The sequence below is a fragment of the Nesoenas mayeri genome, assembly GCF_963082525.1.
Source record: "Nesoenas mayeri genome assembly, chromosome: W".
Taxonomy (NCBI): Eukaryota; Metazoa; Chordata; class Aves; order Columbiformes; family Columbidae; genus Nesoenas; species Nesoenas mayeri.
The window spans coordinates 7462007-7478084 of NC_137553.1; the positions used below are offsets into that span (position 1 = coordinate 7462007).

At 35.4% G+C, this 16078-nt stretch overlaps 1 protein-coding gene across 1 annotated transcript in view; it reads right to left on the reverse strand.

Annotated features, from left to right (window-relative positions):
• LOC308051408 (F-BAR domain only protein 2-like) overlaps window positions 1–16078 on the reverse strand; it is a gene marked incomplete at its 3' end in the record, with an annotated part of 153515 nt that overhangs the window by 96857 nt on the left and 40580 nt on the right. The window contains exons 6-8 of the mRNA XM_080361838.1: window positions 11575–11679; window positions 9646–9744; window positions 8124–8220 (exon numbers count right to left, since the gene is read on the reverse strand). Coding sequence (XP_080217964.1) covers window positions 8124–8220; window positions 9646–9744; window positions 11575–11679 — 301 coding nt within the window. The remainder of the gene's footprint in view (window positions 1–8123; window positions 8221–9645; window positions 9745–11574; window positions 11680–16078) is intronic.

Below are 16078 nucleotides of genomic sequence, written 5' to 3' on the forward strand. Positions count from 1 at the left end.
ACCAAAAGAATCTTGTTTGGGGAGATAATTCCAAAATGGGAACCGGTTCCACTGCTAAAATTCCACCTTGCCCCCCCCCTTAGGATGCATTCTTACACATTAGAGTAATAGCTTATATTGTTAGAAAAGCATTTAAATTGTTAAAATGCTATGATAGATGTGAATTTGGAAGAGGTTGTATTTAAAAGTTGCTAGAATATTAACTGATTCGGATCTAGGAAAATAGAATACTGGATTTATGTTTATTATACTGGTTTATACTGGTTTTTGACATCTCTAAATTGTTAAAGGTAAATGGAGCTAAGGAATGTAACTATTGCTGAGCTACTTGAAACTGCATTTAAAGTGTATTATGGTTGTAATGAAACGGGAAAACAAAAGAGCAAAATATCCCAGGCCTGTGTGCAGCTCATTGTAACTGAGAAGTTTCCCAGAGCCTCCTACTTCGTACCAGCCATTATGCCAGCTGCGTGACCTTGGTTATATCTAAACTGCAGTAAGAAAGAAAAAAAAAATAAAAATGGAAAAACCTGGCTGCCCGCTTTTAAAGCATTGAAAGGGGGGTTCTCTCTCCCCCCCACTGCAGCGATGTAATACTGAATGGAGCAGTCCGAGGGTGAAGTTTAAAGGCATCCTTAGCAGACCCATAGTTCTAATGAAACTGGAAAATTAAACCAAAAATGTGTTGATAGACTTATTCTGTGGTACTTAGCAGTAAGAGACTTCTTAGTAAATTCACCATGCTAGTTTTTGAGGTCATGGGAGAGAACGAAAGAAAGGCCACTTTTTGAGACCAATGGAATGCCAAATTTGGAACAAAGTTTTAATACATGAATTCTTATAGTTGCCAGAAAGTCCTATACCTCTCTTAGGTTAAGATTTGTTAAGTAAATTGTAAGTCAAATAACGTTTTCTGAGAATTCTGTTTGGTTGCATGGCCTACAAGAAGCTGCTTGGAGGGCGCAGATCTGATTGCTGCAAGTGAGAAATCTCCAAGGAAATTTCAGATGCTGTATTTCCACTAGTATTAACAGCCAATGTTTCAATAAAGCAAATACTACACTGATAGATCTGAAACAGGACTTTGATCTGGTAAGGGAAAACAATATCCAATAAATATGACAACCAAAATGGAGTTAGAAACTTTGAGGAATAAATTTATGACAACCTAACAGGCTGACTGCATTCGATTGGACTTGCAGATTTGTCTATTTATAGCTACAACATAGAAACAACCTGTGGCTATTGTGGGACAGTATGATGAGATTGCTAGCAAACTGATATACCGACTGTTATATACCAATTGTCACTCTGATCAAGAAAATGCAGGGAATGAATTTAAGTCTTAATAGGCCATGATCTTTTTGTCATATATGTACCATTTGTGAAATCTAATTCTGATTTTTTTTTATTTGTAATCTATGCCTCTATAAATTGCACTAGCTGGTTTTCTTAACAGCACAGCTTTTGGCATGCCTAAATGTAAATTGCTGCAGAACCTGCAAGTCTTTAACATCAGGTCATAGGCCATACTTGTATTTGGTCTGATCCTACATACTTGCAAAGTTTTTGTTGATGGTTCTGGGAAGTCTCATAAAGCTGTAGTGGTTTGGTGTGAAGATAACAATTGGCATCATTCTGTAAAAATTATTGAAGGTTCAACCCAATTAGCAGAACTTGGCTCAGCTTTAAATTACTTAGAGCTTTTTAAGGAGGAACCTCTAAATTTGATTTGTGATTTTGAGTACGTAGTCAAGATCCAACGCACATATCTGGTTCTGAACTTTTTTTGTTTGCTTGTTTGTTTTTTAAAAAAAAGGGGGGAAGTAGGGGAAACACCACAAAACCAATTGTCAAAAGCATTGCATGTGATGAAATACTTTGCAAGTATGACCCAAAACCATGCTAAATCAGAAAGAACCTACATTAGTTATGGTCAAATCACTAGTCCATTAAAAAGGCCTCATCAATTGATAACCTGGGGGAAAGGTTATGTTTGTGTCATTACAGGCCGAAGATTGAAGTGGATTCAACAAAGATTCAACGGATGCAGATGGACAGGAAGGAGATAAGTTGTGAGGACTGTTTGAGATGTAAACCATGGATCCCAATTCAGTGTTACAGATGCTCGCAGACCTAGTGGTCTAGAAGCCTATTAGCAAGCAGGTGGTGTACCTTCTGTGGAGAATGGCAATTTGAACAATCAGCAGGAGATCCAAAAGGGTGATATTATGATTAGATAGTTAATGCATAGATAAGGTAAAATTATGAGATATCCCTACCATAGTAATCTAAGTTTAGCAACTTATAAAGTTTTAGAAGGGATATTAAGGTTAAGCTATTGATCTTTTAAATAGGTTGAGATTACTTTTAAGATATTAATTCAATTATTAGTATATACTGATGGTATTAAGTATGTTACCCTATTAACTGCGCAGTTATAGATCTTTTAGGAATTTAAAAGAATATATTGTATTAACTTGTCTGGTTATTTTGAATCTATTAAAATAGTGTGTTAATAAGGTTGTCATAATAGAATTAAGGTTTTAAGAATAGGCAGGTAGTTGTTTGATCTTATTAAGTAAGGTTTAACTGCATTATATGTAATTGTAATTATGTTATTAATCACGTGTTCTATGTTGCAGTATATTTCAAAAATGATTCACCGTGTGGTTAAAGGGGCCTGACTAATTCAAGAATAGAAAGGGGGAAGTGTGGAGGGGTCTTGATAGATAAAGATTTGTTGCTGAATTAGTCAGGCTCAAAGGAATCTCAAGGCCGCTTTGAGAAGCTGAGAACAGAATCTGCTGTGAGAAAGAGGGGCGTTCCTCAATCAGCGGGGTCCTGGCGTGGCGTGAATCATCGGACGTATCATCAGTGAGACTCCAGTGCATGGACAGCCCATGATACTCATTTAGCGAATCGATGCTTGGAGCGTGGATGCGTGATTAGAATATAGTTGCATATATAAGGAGGCTTGTTTCTGTAATAAATGGCTTTAGCATGATTCACATTGAATCGAATTGTTTGCTGAGTCCTTTATTGCTCCAACAAAGAACCTTCTTTCTAACACTAAATATTCAACAAGGATGCTGCAAAGCAAGAATAATTTTTGGTTTTAATATGATTTTTTTCTTGCTACTGCTTAAAACACAATCACACTAAAAGGAAAAGCTTAATTGGCTTCCTCAGAGTATCACATTTGTAGTCCTGCCTGCCAAAAAATGTTAAATTCCCAATTAATTGGTATATTCAGCTAATATTGCCAGTGCAATGCTACCAGTCTTCCACTTGCATTAAGACTTTTGGAGCAAAATATGTACAGTTATAAAAGTCCAGAAAATTAAAAATAAATAAAACTGCAAATTAAAACAAGTTTGCAGTTTAGGTATATGTGATTATTAAAAATCTATGCTGGCAGATGAGACTTTCTAAAGTCTACACCAGCTTTGGCAGGTTTGTTGTCTATGAAGGGATCCAACTTTCGTAGGCAAAATCAAATAGATATCTAGGATGGGAATTAAGACACATTTGTTGGTATGGCTCTTGAGCTTGCACCTCGTCTTTGAAAACAGAGCTCTACAGCACAGCACTCTTAAATACTTTAAAAAAATATATTTGCCTCAAGCCCAGCTTCTTATTAAAATCCTCAAAGATATCCACACTTAATTTCTCTCATTAGCTTCTGAAACATAGCAATTGACTGCCTTCCTTTACAAACAATACTTTTCTGAATCCCTTTGGTACTGTCAGTATTGACAACGTAAACTCATTCCTCAGTCAATATAAAATAAATCCTTGCTTTGTTATACTTCCTTGTTGAAAAGGAGCTCAGAGATTTCATGCAGAGCTATTAAAACATTTGTATTAACTAGTGTTTATTGTCACCTACTTTGTTGCTATTTAGCTTCCTAGAAAAGCATTTTAATAAACTCTATGAACTATTATGTTATCAAACAAACCCATGGAAAAAACAAATGCCACATGCAGCACTGTTTCAAGTCTTTCTCTCAAAGCAAAATTTATCATTCAAGTACATAATAAGCTAGTAGCTTTAATCAAAGCAAGCTTCAATATTCCATGGCTCTTACTTTGCCTCTCGGTCTCTGGGAAAGGACTAACTTTTTTCTAAAATTTCTTAGATGAATGCAGTTGTTCTTAAACCCCTTTTTCATCTACTCTGTCTTGTCCATCTTGTACATTTCTTCATTAGACAGAAAATGTATTACAGTTTAACACAACACACTAATTTAAATAGGAATATTAACATGAAGTGAGCACAACTGTGCGTTTATAGTATGCTAGTCACTTTGCATTAGCTTCCTAGTCATGGTGCAGCTCACTTCAATGCTCTTGCATTCACTTTGGCAAAAAAAAAAACAAACAAAAAACCAAAACAAACACAACACCCCACACAACACATAAGCAGTGCTCCATAGGCATTTAGGACTAAAATGCCCATGTAAGCAATTAGAAAATACCTGATAGTAGGTCATATTCACACTGAACTTTGCACTAACCCCCCACCTCCACCAACAGCCAGCCACATAAAACCTTATTCTAATCAAATGAACAATTCTGTTGAGTTCACTAAATCAGAAGTCAGCTGAATTAAAGCCTAGGTAAAATTTGGTTTTTAAATGTTTACTAAATTGAAGCACTGATGCTTTATGATTCTGGCAACAGGCAATGCTGGTAGCATTAATAAACTTGTAAGGAATTCAAGTTAAACTGTTTTGAGGTGTCATCCAAATAGCAAACATAATAGTTTATCAACAGTTTTGCAGCCTGTGAAATCTCCACATTGCTTTCAGCAGAAATGCCATATCTAAATACACCATTTTGTCTTTCCGTTGTTGTCTGCACTACAATAAAAACTCTGTTTTCCTCTTTATTAAATTTTTAAGAAAAATGCAAAGATAAGAGCAATGACTTAATAAATTACCAACAACCACTAACAATGACATCAGAACAATTTAATGAAAACAAATCATCTAAATTTGGCTTTTGTTCCTATTTTTTAGAAAATGCAGCACAGCTGAGACTTCTCATTTGGCCTTCAAAGGTACCTTCTGGGTAAACTGTGCAGTGGGCAAAACCTAATACAGGGAGAAACACACACAGTTTCCCACACATGAGAAGAGGGCACAGTAACTCAGTATTTAAAAAATGGAAAAACATTCATTATCAACTACAGCTATATAGACATTCACAAATATCTTTAAACATATTATATATTATCCTGCCAATTTCAGACATAAGATCTTAGAAGAACATGAGCTCATACTTCCTAGGAGTTTCTATTTCATGCAGCATCAACTTTTCATATGGGAAGAAAACAATTTTTTTATAGATTACTATTAGGTTAAGTAAATAAAGCTAGAAATCATCGAAAAGTCATTAAACTGGAATACACATCATCTCCAATACTGATTTAACATATACTTTGGGTGAAATACAGACATTTTCTGCCATGCCATAAATGAATTTTCCAAGGAACATGGAGCAGAAGCCTATCAGAAACAGAAAACTGATTAATCAGAAGTGACCAGTTTTGATCAACACTGCAGGACCACAAGTGACAGAAGCATCTTCCAAACGATGGTATCAAATCTGCTATTAGACATAACAGCAGGAACATATAAGCTTTAGGAAACAGTTCTGAGAAGAAATAAAATTCTGACCTGAAGCCTGACTGGTAATTGCAGGTCCTGCCACCTTTCTGTTTTTCAGTGTTTTACATTTAAGTCATATAATCTAGTATAAAGGATATCACCATGCAAAGAGAAACTGTAGATATATAGATGAGAACTTAAGTAATTGCCTATGCCTAGAAACTTTTATTGTAAATTGTTTATAATCTTTGCAATAATCCAGTGTTTCTCAGTACTTCCTTTCAGATTAATTCTTATTTTTCCATATATAAATGAAACTAAGTAAATTCTGCTATGAAGTACAATAACTGCATCTAGAATATACTGAAATAATCTAAAATCTTTGTTATGTATTATCCTTTTAGTTTATTTTGTTCTCAAAATTCAGTATTTCACAATGCAGCCCACCAACTAATTCAGTATCTTTAGCTCACAAATAATACGTGAGGGAGAAGGCCTACATAGTCCTGGGGATTTTTAAACTATTTCCTTCAAATAGATTTAGGACTGGAATCTGAAGCAACAGTGACAGCCTTAAGACATTCTTTCTACATTTGTCTTGTACACCAAGTCAGTATCATTTTTACATGCAGAATACTTAGATTTATCCGAGAAGTCATTTCCTTCTCCACCCTAATTAGTAAATTCACACCACAGAAAGACTTCTAAGATTTGCTCCATGAGTTAAAATACATTTCTTTTAAGAACATTTCTCGATTGCAGAACAGTGTTTTTTTCCTCCCACAATGGATTTTTCCATTTAATTCTTAGAAGACTGATACCTCACTTTGCCTTCCAAATCTTTCTAGTTGTCAAAGCTGTATGATTAAGTTAATAAAATGAATATAATAAAAGCAGTAACCATAATTAACATAACATCACTAGAAGTCTGTTTTTCTAGTCTATCTTTGACACTTTACAACTTCTTGTGAATTAAAATTCAGCAGCAAAAGAATACATCTAAGCTTTCCTCTGCACCATGACTGCTTTACAAAGTTGATATCAATACAATAATTTCACTCTGTAAAAGAAAATTCAAGGTGCATGCATTTCCACACTAAAAAGTAATTTTAAAACATTTTGCTGTTACAATAGTTGTAGGAATGAAAGCAAAAGCTTTTAGTTGACCCCAGAGAATACAAATAGGATTTGAAGAACTCTAAATCAGCACAGTATACATTGTGTATAACTTCTCCCACTAAATTAAAAAGTGGTATTTTTCTTATGATTACTACGTTGTCTAGCAAAAAACCACACTAATAATGTGGATGACGTGAAGTGCACAGTACTCTAGGATACATTAGCAAGGGCCTTTGTAAACCACGGACTCAGGATGCTAAATGCAAGATGGAGATCCCTAGCCATGACATCTCGGCAAAGAAGTCTGAACACTGAATTTTCACGTCTTTATCCTGACTTCAGATCAACTGAACTTGAATCCCTGAAGCTCATACTTTTTCTTTTTTACTCTTTATTGAAAAATTGTAAAATATACAGGAAACATTCAAAAATCATTCCATATACAGTCTTACCTCAGCCCACTCAGGTACTGGCATTAACAGATCACAGACAGAATATGAAAAAATGTTATGTTAAAAACACCTCGCAGTGGCATTGTAAGACACCTAGTAACTATATTTAACAGTTTATTATAAATTCTCAAGATCTACTCAGCTATGAATACCCTTGCTCTGAAAAAATCTTTGTGCTTCTGTTCTAGAATTCAGTGATGCTAGCCAGGACTCCCAATGCTAAAAGAAAAATGGTACTACTGAATTCCTGTACTCACACACCTAGTGACCATGTATTCATACTCAAATATTAAAGTGAACTCTCTATTTTTCCTATAATGTTAGATACACAGTACTGTGAAACTGTCTTTTTATGCTAGTCCAGGAAAGTCTTATATACCACATGCAACAAGCAGTACTTTCAGAAAGCACTATTCAATTTGCTGTTTATTAAAGGAAACAATCTACATATAATCTATTAAAATGCATAATTTTGTAAGCTAACCAAATAAGCTGATGCAACTGTTCAAACAGTTCTATAAGCAGCTTTATAGAGATTTGTTCTGAATATATCTATAAATTTATATTAAATAAAGTTTGGAAATATAATTTATGCAGCAGCACACAGAGGTAAGTTTTTGCAAGGAACTTCAGTTTCTTGACAAATCTCACTGATGTACCAAGGAGCAATACAATTTAAGAGCTTCCTCAGAGGTCTACATAGAGGCATCCATAGCTATAAAATGCTATGCTTTATGAAAACAAATACTACACTTACATAATAAATTGTGTTGTTAAATTTCTATTAATCATTTAATATCAAAGCAAATGAATTCTGAGAATTTGAAATTGTAAGTACATTACTACTACAAGACTAACAAATAAGGTTTGACCTTTTATTAGGAGTGGAAATCTAGTTTTAAAATTAGCATTTCCACTCTTATTTTTAATCTCTTACCAGGTCTTTCCTTGCCAGTTCCTTTTGACTCAGCAAATTTCTGTATTAAACTCTCAACTGTAGTATTTGTCATGTTATTAATAAACTCTTCATGCACCTTTAAAAAAAAAACCACACCACACAAAAAGGAATTTTAAAACCAGTAATTGAAAGAATGAAATTAACTTTAAGAAGTGTTTTTTTCTAGAGTTAAGGTTTGAAATACTGGCTTCTAAAAATATATTACAGGGCTTCCAAAAATCAACAGGCATTTTACCAAGGACATCCCTGATTTGCTTTAGTATTAGCAAGTGTGTGTATAATACAGATACAAATGAGGAATGAAAGAATAAAGCTTGATGATGTGTTTAGGATTTACTTCATTTCTTCCATCTAAACCACTTTTGAAATTCATAATTTTCTGAATTTGTCAGCAACATGTCCCACTATAATGTTAGGAAGATAAGCAGTCTTTTAAGCCAGCACCAGTTAAGGGTGTGAACTGTTACCACTGTATTATCACAGTTCCCACCGGCTTGAGTAAAAGTATTACTGTTGTAATGTTTTTTGGTCTGACAAAGAAAGAACCACAAGTTGTTAACAAGTTTTTCCAACAAGGCAGTATGTATATGCTTTAAAAATAAATAGCATGACCCTTGTGACCATCATTCGTTAGCAGAAACCCTCAAAACTGAGGAAAACAGTGATTCAAATTAAGTGTATACAAATAAAACTACATTTCAGAACATAAAAAAATTAAGGAACGCTTATAAGGATTATTAATTAAACCAACTTGTATTTAAAGAAAAGATACTATAAAAGCTTCTTTTAACACTGTTATTGAAGGTCTTTTGCTCATAAAAAACAAGGTATATCAAAAATTTGGAAGCCTTTCAGACTGATATAATTTCAAGTTTTAGTTAAAGAAAAGCACAAGTATCCTGAAATGAGTGCTAATTAATATCCAGGAAACAGAACTTTGAAATACACTAACGATTCTCTAAATTGTCAAAATATTTTGTTTTATGTTAACACAAAATGTAACGATTATTCAGCCTTATTCTGTAAAATTTGGGATACTGAACTTATAAATACCACAGGAAGTAGTAAAAAAAAATCATAATATGTTGAATTTAGATATTAACAAGATTTCCAATACAATTAAAAAAATAGAGGATGATCCATTTAATAAAAGATTTTAGAGATGCTGGAATAACAAAAGAGAATACACATATAGAAACACCACAAAAGACCAAAATGGCAACTTAGTAGATGTTCAAATCACCTTCAAACATCTCATAAACAAGTTCAGTACTCACATAATGTTTGATATATATGGTAAAAAGAACCACTTCTACTTGAAAGTCTTTTGAATTCTGTGGATCATTCCTGTTTATCTCCTTTTACTCATACTGGTTTGAAAAGTTATCATCATTTGGAAGATGTGATCTTGTAATTACCACAAACACAGTAAGAAATGTTTCATTTAATAGTTAAGAAAAATATGTAACGTGATCCAAACAAACAATAATATAAAAATTACCTCTCCTATTTGTAAATGAATTTCTTTTATGGTATTTGACAATGATTCTATAATCTCTTTCATATGAAAAAGGTGTGTTTCTTCAATGTCTTGAAATTTCTGTAAAGCAATACAAGCACAATTATTCATAATGAAAATAATTCTTGAAATATTAAACCTTAAATTTTAATAATTAAATATACTAAACAAAAACACACTATTTTTTTAATCTTGATCATAGTAATTACAGTGTTTAAGGAAGGTGCAGAATTCAGTTATGAAATAACATACTTAATATCCTTTTAGAACCATTATCCAACTTTTTTTTATTTGCTCTTTAAACCTTCATCTATCTTGATTTTTTTTTGAAGTCTAACCTATTTTTACCAAAAGAAAATAGTGTTGGAGGGTATTTAGAAGAATATATCTGTTTTCCATAACTGAAGAGTTTTAGATCTGTTTTGCACCTCCTCCTTATCACCCTCTCTTCCTGCCAATATACACATGCTTTCTCTTTCTCTAGTTAAATCTATATCCTTTGCTTCTTTAAATGTGATTCAGTTGTTTGATCTTTAAACTCACTGTATAAAAACTATGCACTTTGTCTGGAATAACTGCATTCATCACTGTCTTACACTATACAATAAAGAAATAAACATTTAAGAGTCAAATATATATTTTAATATGAGAGAAAAATAACGTACTTGACCAAATGTAATTCAAAGTGAAAAGCATAGGGAGTACAGTTTCTCCAACCAGAACCTAGTTAGGATATTGCCTACTGTGAACTCTTCAACAAAAGGATGTCAATACTCTTAATCTATCTGTCGCATTCAAGGCAGAATTTTGCAGTGGCATGCCTGAGCACTTCTTTGTCACAAATGCCTGGACTGGAGAGGTGGGTACCCTTTCTGTAATAGCTGTATTGATTATCTATTCAGAGATGAACTAGATCACGTTCTGATGAAGTTTTCAAAGCACGAAAGCAGTTTAGGACAGGGCAGCTTTTTACGTCAGCCTACATAATCCCCATACAGTAAAATCTTAATTTCCAAGGAGTTAAGGAAAACCCTAACACTTTTCCACTTCTATGTTAATAACACAGGTATGACTGAATCTCCCTGATAATTCCATCTGTGCCTAAAAATTAATCTTTGAAACTAAAGGAGAGAGTAAAGAAAATAAAATTCCTATCTTGTAAAAGCTTTAATAAAAAAAGCTAGTCCTCGACTAAATATTACTACTAAAAGCAGAAACATTGAGGTTTGCTTTTTGAAATCTGAGGCAGTAGAAAATCAACAGATTTGAAAAAGAAACTTCAAAATATAACAAGTAGCAGCATGGGCAACCATAAAGAGAACTCGATATTCTCTGAAATAAATATTAAAACAGCTTAAAAAAACCCAAACAAAATTTTAACAAAACAAAACAAAACCCCAAACAAACAAAAAAAAACCACAAATCCATAAATTTTAATAGATGTAGGGAGTTTTGACCACCTCAAATAAACCTTGGAAAGACACTAACAAGCTGTTACTGAAGTGTTTCACCAGAATGATAATAAAAAGCCCATGATAGGTTCCATTTTTATAACTCCTGTGAATGAGTTCTGGATCTCCAGCAATTCACAGGATTTCCCACACGATTACAATGCATCTACAATACTTCCAAAAGTTAATTTTGTTTTCTTCCTAAAAATTTCTTCCAAAAGTCTTTCTAGAGTGCTCGTGTTCAACTATTTCATTCAAGGACACTGCCATCACAACATATATGGTCAATGTTTGCCCTTCAAGCATATTAGTTCTGACATTATTGTTCATATAAATTTCTAATAGAGATCATTCTATCTTGAACCAATTTTTCAAAGGCTTTGATTTCAGATATCTTCAGAGAGATAAAATAGAACATATTCATTTATTTTAAAGGTAACTGATTTAATATAACACTCACCTGTGCAGTTTCTGTCATTTTTTGTTCAAAACCAGATTTAACTGCAGCATATTTCTCCACACATAGTTTATAGGTATCTGTAGCTTTTTTCAATTTAACTGCTGCCTATAGTTTAGTACAAAAAAAGTGTAAAATGTCACACATCTAATCTGATCCAAGGCTTTTAAGGCCCCTATTAACAGAAAGCCTAGGATGACCTATAAAAATAATCAGGGGATATCAAAACAGTGAAGCATCATAACAAAATTTCACCACCAAGTAACTCTGATTCTAGCCATTAGAAATTTCTATTTAAAGCTATACATAGACTACATAAAAAGGTAACAAAGCAATTACCTCATTTAAATCCCTTCCCCTTATCAGCAATGACTAACTTACAGTTGTTTTGAAATAAATATTTTAAAATTTGTATTGCTGAAGTTAACTAATTAGGTCATGTCAAATATTTAGATCTACAAAAGAAAAGCAGGAAAAAAGCAAGGCTGGAATACAGAGCAAAGAGTTATTAGTGCAATTCTGAAAGAGTTAATGGTAAAAGACACAAGGTGGCACAGTTCTCTTAGAAGTGAAGGAAGAAATATAAGGGAAAAGACATTCAAAAGTACAGGTGTTACAAAGGAAATTTTAAGACTAAGAGATATTTTAAAGTGAAGTTAATGTAGAACATACTGATGACCAGATTTATGCAGCTCAGACTTCCTAATAATAATCCTTTTTGCCTTTATAATTTATTGATTTATTTCAATATTTGTTGCTAATAAACCAAAATGTTAATTTTGTGTGCTTAATATTCTTAAAAGACAAAAAGAAATACAGGAGAATCCTAACATTACATGGACAACAGAACTGAATGAAGAGATTGTTTTTGGTAGAAAAAAAGTTATTTTCAAAGTTTACACAGCATGACAAATGAGATGAAGGTTTTCAAAACTTTGATATTATTGCTATTTCCAAGTTAAAATCCAATTAAAATAAAAATTATTTGCCTTGAACATCACCTTTTTTTCTAGCTTCTGTGTTCAACATGCCTACTTTATCTCATTGAAGTTTCCCATCAGTTGTAACTCAGAAGTATTTGAATTGTTAATGACATCATTGAAGACAGTTGTATATTTACTATATTTGTTCTAGTTACGAATACCTTTCCTCCCCTCTTTAAAATGAATTTCATCTGTCCCACAGTAAAAACGGAAACTATTTCTCACTTGCAATGACTCATAAAACTGACCACTGTCTATAACTTTCAAACAAATTAATATAAAGATGCCCTCTGGAAAGACATATTCTGTGAGTTCCAAGAGAAAAATAACTGAAAATCATGAGTAACAGTACAGTGTTAGTACTTGTTCACCTGAGGAAACATCAACCAGGACTTCAAAGGAAGAGGAATCAAAGCTACAGTTCCATTTTTCCAGTTGCAGAGAAAGCTTAAGCAGATCTTGCTCATGTAGTCCTCTAAACCCAGCATAACAGAGCCTGAAAATACTTCACTGTATGAAGAATATGGATCCTTCAGGATGACAGGATGTATCAAATCCAGTTACTTGCTCTGAATTTTACTTCATGATTCTCACTCTTGCACACTCACATAGAGGAATTTCCAAGAAGAAAACAGTCCTGTCTTGTTTCCCAAACACCATTTACTGTACCAAAAGTAAAAGGTGCTCTCTGAACACCTGGTTTTAAAAAGAATTAAGATTGCTTTGCAATAAGATGATTCCAAACTTAATCACTGAAAAGGAAGGAAGCATCAAGTTAAAAGACTTAAAAAATTAGTCTTTTTGTAATTGAACCTAATATGCATGAGATTTTGACACAAACAAAACATTATTTATCTCTTGTAATCATGTTTAATCATGAGCAGAATTGTGCTATGTGCTGAAACACCTACAATAAACTCCTGAGCAAGACAAAATGATAAAGCACACAAACACTGCATGATTAACTAGTGATCTCTTCTAAAAACACTGTATGTCTGTTCTCAGGTATAGCAATTTCTAGAACTCTATTTAGCAGATTTATATTAATTGAAAGAATAAATATCAGCCAAGGATTTTTTTTTATCAAGTCACTATAAATAGAAATGTTAACATATCAGAGAACAGGAAATTATTACACAAGTTAACACTAACTTTAAGCTGCAATGAAAACTGCAAGCTCTCATACCTCCTTGGATTCGTCAATAAAGAACTACTCCAAATATGTGGCTTCATGATAAGCTCTTAGCATATTGGCACAGATCCCCTGCTTTCTAATAAAGCAGCTATTCTGATTTTCATAAAAACATATTTCATGTTATGCTAAAAGTAATAAACTTCAGGTAATGACAGGGGCAGTCAACATGGCCTCACCAAGGGGAAGTCATGCTTGACCAACCTCATAGCCTTTTATGAAGACATAACCAGGTGGCTAGATGATGGCAAAGCAGTGGATGTGTAAGGATGGCTTTCTGTTAGATGGAGATTTGTTTTTGAACTAGCCAGGCCCAAAGGAATTTCAAGGCCACCTCAGAAAGCTGAAAACAGGACCTGCTGTGGGAGAGAGGAATTTCTACAATAACAAGGCCTCAACATGACGTAAATAAACAGACCTATAGCAGTGAGACTCCAGTGCGTGGACAGCTCGTGAACATAGATGATATCCAATTAGAGAATGCATGATTAGAGCGTGGACGCGTGATCAAAGAATAGTTGCATATATAAGGAGACCTGTTTCTGTAATAAATGGCTCTAGCGTGATTCACATTGAGCCAGAGTGCAGGGTCCTTTATTTGCTCCAACAGATGTGGTCTCTCTTAGTTACAGTAAATCATTTGACACAGTCTCCCACAGCATCCTCGCTGCTAAACTGAGGAAGTGTGGTCTGGACGATCAGGTAGTGCGGTGGACTGTGAACTGGCTGAAGGAAAGAAGCCAGAGAGTCGTGGTCAATGGGGCAGAGTCTAGTTGGAGGCCTGTATCTAGTGGAGTCCCTCAAGGGTCAGTACTGGGACCAGTACTATTCAATATATTCATCAACAATTTGGATGAGGGAACAGAGTGCATGAGTTTGCTGATGACACCAAACTCGGAGGAGTGGCTGACATGCCAGAAGGCTGTGTCGAGAAGGTCGAGACACTGAGGTCCATCAGGGAGTGTGAAAAGGAGATTGACTGGTGGAGTTACTCCCTGGCGTGCCACTCAGAGAGGCTCCAGGGGGATAACCCCCCAAAGGTGATGGACCCCCTGCCCTGTCGGGCAGAGGGGGAAGACGTGAGACAGCCCCTGCCCTGTTGCTGTCGGGCAGAGGTAGGGGACCAAAAAGATAACGAGGGTTGGAAGCAAGTTCCAGTTCGGCGCCATGGGCTACCCCTCTCCCTACCTGCTTTGCTTGCCCAGGTGCCTCTCCGTAATAAGTTTGAGGCCCTGGATCCTGAGAAGAGGTAGGTGAGGATGTGGTGCGAGGCCCACCTACAAGGTCACATAGAAAGAGGCAGTTGACTCCACACCTCAAGACCGCCTCAGAGAAGAAACAAAGAAGGGTGACTGTAGTAGGCAATTCCCTTCTGAGAGGGACAGAGGGCCCAATATGCAGAGTTGACCCTCATTATAGGGAAGTTTGTAGTCTATCCGGAGCCCGGATTAGGGACATCACCAGGACGCTCCCCAACTTAGTGCACCCAACAGACTACTACCCAATGCTGATCTTCCAGATAGATGGGGAGGAAGCTGCACCCCGCAGTCTGAGGGGAATGAAGAAAGATTTCAAGGCCTTGGAAAGGATGGTAAAAGAATCTGCGGCTCAAGTGATTTTCTCTTCCCTCCTTCCAGTTTTGGGTGATGACATGGGATGGAATAGAAAAATTCACTCCATAAACAACTGGCTACAAGACTGGTGCTACAGGCAGGGCGTTGGATTCTTTGATAATGGCTGGTTTTACAAGACACCAGTCCAAACAGTGATACGTGGGAAACGTTTATCTCGCAGGGGCAAAAGGATGCTGGGACGGGAATTAGCAGGGCTCATTTGGAGAGCTTTAAACTAGACTTGAAGGGGGAGGGTTGTGGCTGGGCTTCCATGAGTGGGGCAGCACTCCAGAATTGATGAAGACTGGGAGGCCTCCCATACCCCTAGGGTGAAATCAGTGTGCTCAGCTCGCTCTCTGAAATGCCTGTACACCCACGCGCACAGCATGGGGAATAAGCAGGAGTTAGAAACCCGTGTTCGGGTAGATTATGATCTGGTGGCAATTACAGAGACATGGTGGGACAGCTCACATGACTGGAATGTGGTCATGGATGGCTATGTCTTTCTCAGGAAAGACAGGTCAGCCAGGTGAGGTGGTGGAGTTGCTCTTTACATGAGAGAGTAACTACAATGTACTGAGTATTGTCCAGGCACGGATGAGGAGCGAGTTGAGAGTCTATGGGTGAGAATTAAAGGGCAGGCTGGCAGGGGTGATACTGTTGTGGGTGTCTATTACAGGCCACCAGATCAGGGTGAGGAAGTTGATGAAGCCTTCTAC